This window comes from Aegilops tauschii, unplaced genomic scaffold (assembly GCF_002575655.3).
Source record: "Aegilops tauschii subsp. strangulata cultivar AL8/78 unplaced genomic scaffold, Aet v6.0 ptg001176l_obj, whole genome shotgun sequence".
Lineage (NCBI taxonomy): Eukaryota > Viridiplantae > Streptophyta > Magnoliopsida > Poales > Poaceae > Aegilops > Aegilops tauschii.
The window spans coordinates 30675-38835 of NW_027333381.1; the positions used below are offsets into that span (position 1 = coordinate 30675).

The following is an 8161-nucleotide window of genomic DNA, read 5'->3' on the forward strand; positions in this document are numbered from 1 at the left end:
ATTGTTGTGCCCTGCTGCCCCTATTAACCCTAAATCCTCAGTGCCCAATCCTGTGTTGCTGATATTTTCGGAATCCCCAACTTAATTCAGTTTTATAATTCTTGTGTTTGTTGTAATTGAAGAATCACGCGCATTTCAAACGTACGATGGAACTGCAGTGTTATGATATGAATCAATTGGCTGTTTATATTCTTCAGTTGCCAACTTTTTACCTCTGCGATTTTTTCTTCTTGACAAGTGCGCCACCATCCGATTTCTTTCTGGTCCGCCAATGCATTGAGCAGTTTTATCACGTCCGCTCTTCTGTTACTGCAATAGTCAATCCCTGTGTTGTGTCAAATTCACTAGTAGTTTCTTATGCTAGTTTGGTGTTACTTTTGTTGTACAATTGGCAAAAATGAAGAGACTATTATATTTATGTAAGACTATCGTTTCTTCCCAACTATTTGTATTTGCTAACTCTAAACATATTTGGTGAGCTATAACATTTATTGTAAATCCTATTTATATTGTTCTTTTCGGTAAGACTGTACTATATGTCATGCCAATATTTATTTTTTAATATGGGACAGGAACTTCGAAAATTTTCTGCTATACCATTGCCACTGAAAGCCATGCCGATGTTGCGTCGAGTGCGGCCTCGCACGTCTGGCGGTGAGGACCGCCTTAGTGCGCTCCATGACGATCTGATCCTCCTCATAGTAAGCAGGCTGGACACCCGAAGAGCGCTCTCCATGGCCATCCTCGCCAGGCGTTGGGTTCGCATCCCGCACAAGCTGTCCGCACTCGACTTCAGGGTGAGCGACATACTCCCGCCGGAGTACGAACGGACTGTCGCCCTTCGCCAACGCAACTTGCCGCGTGACGCCACTTTGGCCGGGACACTCGACGGTCTCAAGGCGCGATGTGAGATCGACACAATAAGGTCATTCGCAAACGGAATCACGAGCTTTTTAGAAGCGGACAGTGTCCATGACCGGCATGTAAAGACCCTCCGTCTCGAGTTTTTTCAGACATACAATAGCATTTGTGTGGACCGCCTTATCAATGTTGCAGTCGGTACATGGGGGGTGGAAGATCTGGAGGTTGTCGTCAGGCCATCGTCCGGTTATGATCAGACGCGGACATACAACTTCCCCCACAACTGCCTCAACCTTCGGTCTTGCCTTCGCAGCCTGACGTTGGGCAAGTACTGTGCACTGCCACCGCTGCATAACTACAGCATGCTTACTAAGCTCGTCCTGCATGACATGTCTGCTTCCACACCCGTGAACGTGTACGAGACGGTGTTCAGAGACTGCATCAGGCTGCAGGTGTTGTACCTCACGTCCTGCTCTTGTGCACATACCACTTTGGTGGTGGACGCGCCGTGTTCACATATCAGGGAGCTCGTCCTGGAAGAGTGCTCGTTTTTTGTGATCGAGCTGCGCGACCTCCCAATGCTTGTCCGTCTAGCATGCAGCCTAACCGACACTTCAAAGATTCTATTTGGCTCGGTTCCGAGCCTCATGGACACTAACCTTTCATTCTCTCTAGAGGATGATAGTATTGTGGCGGCACGGTGGATAAATGAGTTCGACTCGTTCCTCGGTATGTCCCCCACCATGGCGAACCTTATCATCCGATTTATTGGGCGGAGAACTTGGATTGGAGCCAGCAGTCCGGAGAAGAAGTTGCCGCACCTCAAAAGGCTCCTTGTCGCCGACCTGCCTTCAAATTGGGATATCTCATGGACACGTGGCCTCCTCATGGCCTCGACATTTCTCGAGGTCATGCACATCCACGTGCCTCACTCAGAAACAGAGCCCGATTATCTGCGCGGGATGCATTGGTCGAAATCACGCAATGAGCTTCGGCACCATCACCTCAAGGAGCTGGTCGTGATTGGATACACGCAGCGTAACATATGGCTTTTGAAGTATATTGTGAGGGTGTGCACATCGTTGCAACACATTGTTTTGCTGAAGGATGGCCATGTTCGGTACACTGGACTCTGGGATTGGCGGATGGTCGGGCAGCAAACATGTCCATGGAGCGATGATGAGAAAATGGTGGTGAGAAGAATGATGAAAAATTTCGGGCTCAGGCCTCTTCCTAAACTGATCTTGGGATGATCTCTTTATTTATTCTTATGTACACATTGTTATTGAACCTAGAGGGATCTTGTGATCGATGGGAAAAATATGTTTGTCAGTTTCACTCGATCGATGTCCATTTTCCAATTCCCAAACTAAATAGTAGTATAGTTTGTGGGAGTAGCACCAAGAGTATGCCAACATCCTTGGACGCCTGCAATCTCAAGCTTCAATGGTACCTGCAGGGCCAAGTAACTCCACAGCCACGTACTACGAACATGCCTCATCACAGGCACTCAGGGACTGCAGGCACCAGTTCGTATCATCCTGGTGCTGTGTATGGTTAATCTGATGGCAACGTTCGTGATCATCAACCGGCAATGGTGGAGCCAACATCTGAACAATGGGTGTACATAGATCAGTAAAATACTTTTACTCAAGTTTATTTATGCATAGTGTTAGGGAAATTTTAGGGTGTATTATAATACACCAGAGCACATGTATTATATGGGCGATCTAACGGATGAGAATAATTGTGCCTTTTTGAGCCCAAGGGTATTTTCGACCTAAATTTTTTTAAACTTTAATCGACCCAATTAGGTCCAGGGGTATTCTCGTCCTAAAATTTTCAATTAAATTAATTGCATTAATAAAGCACTTCATTATAGAGGTCCAATCATCGTGCGTACTCTTTTGAATTTCGGTTCGAGCGGTTCGTCCTCTCTCCTCCTCTCGAGCCCTAACCTCGGGCCCCCTCGATCGCCGCCGATCGCCCCCGGCGCCCTCGATCGGCGCCGATCGCACTCGCCGTGTCTACCCCTCCTGCTCCTACTTCCCCTCACTCCCTCCATCGCAAGTCACCCCAGTCGGGTCGCGACGCCAGATCTTCCGACGAGCCGCTAATCCACTCCTTCCCCGAGCCGACGCCACCTTCGCCAACCCGAGAGGCCACATCATCCTCATCGACGTGCATCAACTTTTTCACGCCGGATCTTCGCTGTAAGTGCCTAGCCCTCTCAAATCTTTTCTGGTCAAAAAATAGTACCAATAGGGGTCGGATTTGATTCGGGTTTAGGAGATGTCATGTGAGGTTTAGGGTTTATCGTTTCAGAAAGTTGTGACGAGATTTCGATCGGATTTTGTTAGGATTTAGGATATGTCATGTGAGGTTTAGGGTTTATGTTTTCAGAAAGTTCTGACAAGATTACGATTGAAAGGAAGTGTAAGTCGGATGTAGGTAGGACATGACTTAGTTAGGGTTTTGTGGCATGAGAAAGTTGTCAGCAGATTTGGATTCAAAGAAAGTTATTTTGGATTTAGTTAGGAGATACATTTGAATTGAGTTTCGATATATTTTGGATTTAGTTAGGAGATAATTAATTTTGCATGGAGTTTGGACTTATTTTGGATTTAGTTAGCCGATAATTTGGATTTAGTTAGGAGATATTTTTGGATTTAGTTAGGAGATAATTTTTATTTAGTTAGGAGATAATTTTGAATGGAGTTTGGAGATAATTGATCTATCAGGGTGGATCTATCAGGGCATTTGAAGGAGTCGTAGACTTTGGATTTAGTTAGGAGATCATCAGTTACATCTACTACAATCAATTAAAAATTTCTGGATTTAGTCAGGGCATATTTACTTACAGATTTTGAAGGACTGAGTTAGTGCATAATTTCGGTAACGTATGCTATCCATCCGTAACATTGAGTATCTGCTTTCGCTGGCAGCATAACGACATGGATGATAAAGGCAACGATGGCAAAAACTTGGGTGATACAGGCACGGATGACAAGGACATGGGTCATAGAGGCAACGAAGGCAAAGGCATGGATGATAAGGATAATGAGGATGCAAGCAAGGATGGCATAGACATGGATGATGTACATATGCAAGGTAAAGGAATTGATAATAAAGGCATGGCTGGTTCAGACCTGAATGAGTGGATGGAATACTTAGAGATTGTGAACAAGACTTTCAGGACTGAGGAAGAAGCCTACATGTTCTACGTAGGCTATGCGAGAAAAAAAAAGGGTTTGGTGTTAGAAAGGATGATCTCAAGTACAGGGGTCCGGGTCCAAAACAAAATGCAAACAGAAGGACATACAAGTGCTGCAAACAAGGATGGCGGGCCCTTAAGCACTTTAACAGAGCTGAAAGGAAAAAACACCGAGGGGTCTTTCTCGGTGTGGGTGTCCCGCTCTTTTTCAGGTTGAGCTACAAGATAGCAGTGGCCTCTGGTTCGTCAAGAATTTTGTGGACAAGCATAACCATCTGTTTGTCTCTGCTGACCTGACTCCCTACTCATCGGCTCATCGTAGAATGGCTGATGCACAAAAGGCCGATGTCATCGAGTATGCTGTCGGTGGACTTCGAACACATCAGATTATGAATGTAATGGAGAAGAATGCCGGAGGTCCCGACAAGCTTGGATTTATAGATCGAGACCTATACAACCATGTTTCAATCCAGAAGAAGCGCAAGATAGAAGGCAGTGACGCTAGATATTTGCTCACGTATATGATTGCACAGAAAAAGCAGACCCGAAATTCTTTTTCAAATACACAAAAGACAGCGAACGCCATTTGAGGAACATATTCTGGGCTGACTCACAATCCCGCATTGACTATGTTGCCTTTGGTGGTGTCGTGGTGTTCGACAGTACATATCGGTCTAACAAGTACAGGCTTCCGTTTGTTCCATTTGTTGGTCTAAACCATCACCGCAACACAGTTTTGTTTGGGATCGGTCTTGTGTCAGACGGGACAATTGCATCATACCAGTGGCTTCTTCATGTATTTTTGGAGGTAATGTCCTAGACGGCACCAATTTCAGCAATCACCGATGGGGACGGTGCAATGGCTAAAGCAATAGCTACTGTCTGGACCGGAACAGATCATCGTTTGTGCACGTGGCATATCGAGGAGAATATGGTGATGCACCTCCGCAAGAAAAAGCTTGAGGAATTTAGGGAATTCATTTACCGTCGTTGGGATGTTGATGAGTTTGAGAAAAGATGGAAGGCTTATAAGGTTCGGTTCAAAATAAAACCAACAGGCAAGAGGTCGTCATGGGTTAACAGGATGTATGAGCTGCGACACAAATGGGCTGTTGCGTACACAAAGGGTAGATATTTCCTAGGCATGATGAGTAATCAGAGGAGTAAGTCTCTCAACTCAAGGCTTCATGTGCACCTGAACAGGAAGATGGATCTTGTTGATTTGTTGCAGCATGTTGAGCACTGTGTATCCATAATGCGTAAGAATGAAGCAGCATTAGACGCAGTAGCGACACATACGATACCCTTCACTAAGCTGAATGCACACCCTCTGGAGATTGCTGCCTCTTAGTTTATACAACTGTGATGTTTCCACGGGTAAAGCGTCAGATTGTCGAAGGAACAAATTGGCAGGTCACAGACCGGGTAGCGTGTGATGGTTTGGTCGTGTTTGGAGTTTTGCGCAAAGCCCCATATGATAAAGTCCCATATGGCAGGGATGCTAGAGAATTGCAAGGTAAGGAAGGTAAGTATGCTGAGGACTTGCATGCAAAAAAATTGGATGCTGAGGATCCCAAAGGTAAGGAAGGTAAGGATGCTGAGGACTTGCATGCAAAAAACTTGGATGCTGAGGATCCCAATGACTTGGAAGGTACGGATGCCGAGGACTTGCATGCAAAAAACTCGAATGCTGAGGATCCCAATGACTTGGAAGGCAAGGATGGTGTGGACTTGCATGCCAAAAACCTGGATGCTAAGGATCACAATCACTTGGAAGGTAAGGATAGTGAGGAGTTGGATGCACAAGGCGTGGATGCTAAGCCTGTGGATTTTATATATCACGTGACTTGTCTGTTTACAGGAGCAAGACTGGATGATGCAGCTTGTAAATGTAAAAAGTTGGAAAGTCAGGATTACCCATGCACACATATATTCTGCTTTCTGGATCATCTTGGTGTACGCACATTTCCCAAAAAAATTGTCAAGAAAAGATGGACAATGCTGCCTCGTCGGACCTCACCTCGCTGCCACTTGCGCTAGGTCCCGTGAATTTTCGGCCCCTCGATAATTTCCATGGATTATAACGGCAGCTAATGAGCATCGTAGCCACTAGTAGGAAAAGGGGCTTAGGTCACAGGACAGTTTTCACATTAGCCCCGGTTCAGTCATGTACCGGGACTAATGTGAGCATTGGTCCCGGTTCGTGCGCCCAGGGACCTGCCGGGCCTCGTGGGGGCATTGGTCCCGGTTGGTGGGACAAACCGGGACCAATCGGCCACGCTCCTGGCCCACCACCCTTTAGTCCCGGTTCCTACCACAAACCGGGACTAAAGGACTGGTCCTAGTTGCGGCCAGTATTTAGTCCCGCCTCGCCAACCGAAGGGCGCTCACATCAGTTTATAAGCCGTCCCTATCTGCCTTGTTGAGCTTCTCTTAAAGTGAAAATAGATGCCCTTATACAGGAAATTTGACCTAAATTCATAGTAAATTTCATAGAAATTTATTATGAATTTAGGTTGAATTTTCTCTATAAGCGCATCTATGTTCATTTTTTTATATTTATAAAATAAATAAACCTTAATAAAATAAATAAAACTAAATAAACCTTAATAAAATAAAATAAAATAAACTATAGTAACTACAATAAATAAACCTTAATAAATTAAGTAAAAATAGCAGCAGTAAAATAAATAAAAATAGCAGCAGTACAATAAATAAAAATAAAATAATTAAAGTAAAATACATAAGTAATTAGAAATGAAATAAATAAGTTTTTTGTTGTAAGTAGAAACAAAACAAAACAAATAAAGCAAAAGAGAAAAAAAACACGAGCCATCAACTCCATAACCGCCATATCTGGGATAGAGAAGGGCGATCCCTTGGAGTGGGATTCAGATACAGTTGCCCGTAACATCTACCATTCGAGCCTAGTAGGTGGAACTCGGATCTGTCAACGGTGTCAAAGCGGCAAATAGCAGGCGGAGGAGAAGCCACCGGTGTCATGTGTAGATCCCTTCTAGGTCTTGCGGATCGTGCTATTACAGCAATTTGGTTGGTTGATCCCAAAAAAAAGGAATTTGGTTGGTTTTCTTGAAGCCCTAGCTTGTTGTGCCGTCCTATTCTCTCAATGCAATTTAGCAAATGCTACTACAGTACAGTAAAGGGCACAAAGAAAAAGCACGCAGTGAAGGAAAATACCTCCATATCAAAGCTGCTACTTATCTTGTTGGTTATCAGGATGTGGATATGTAGAATTTTCTCTAGCCACGGCAACAGACATGCATTCATCGAGGGGGTTCACTACAGAACAAAATAAACGCTGACGTTAGTTGTTGAGGGTACGTTTGTGTTGGAAATATGCCCTAGAGGCAATAATAAATGGTTATTATTATATTTCTTTGTTCATGGTAATTGTCTATTGTTAATGCTATAATTGTGTTATCCGGAAATCGTAATGCATGTGTGAATACATAGACCACAACGTGTCCCTAGTAAGCCTCTAGTTGGCTAGCTCGTTGATCAACAGATAGTCATGGTTTCCTGACTATGGACATTGGATGTCATTGATAACGGGATCACATCATTAGGAGAATGATGTGATGGACAAGACCCAATCCTAAGCATAGCTCAAAGATCGTGTAGTTCGTTTGCTAGAGCTTTTCCAATGTCAAGTATCTTCTCCTTAGACCATGAGATCGTGCAACTCCCGGATACCGTAGGAGTACTTTGGGTGTGCCAAACGTCACAACGTAACTGGGTGACTATAAAGGTACACTACGGGTATCTCCGAAAGTGTCTGTTGGGTTGGCACGGATCGAGACTGGGATTTGTCACTCCGTATGACGGAGAGGTTTCTCTGGGCCCACTCGGTAATGCATCATCATAATGAGCTCAATGTGACTAAGGAGTTAGTCACGGGATCATGCATTGCGGTACGAGTAAAGAGACTTGCCGGTAACGAGATTGAACAAGGTATTGGGATACCGACGATCGAATCTCGGGCAAGTAACATACCGATTGACTAAGGGAATTGTATACGGGATTGATTGAATCCTCGACATCGTGGTTCATCCGATGAGATCATCG

General features: G+C 44.6%; 1 protein-coding gene across 1 annotated transcript; it reads left to right on the forward strand.

Moving 5' to 3' along the window:
* The first annotated feature begins 614 nt into the window (after positions 1 to 614).
* On the forward strand, positions 615 to 2114 carry LOC141038072 (uncharacterized). Its single transcript, XM_073506404.1, has one exon. The coding sequence runs from the start codon at positions 615 to 617 to the stop codon at positions 2112 to 2114; it is 1500 nt and encodes a 499-aa protein (XP_073362505.1).
* The last annotated feature ends 6047 nt before the right edge of the window (positions 2115 to 8161 follow it).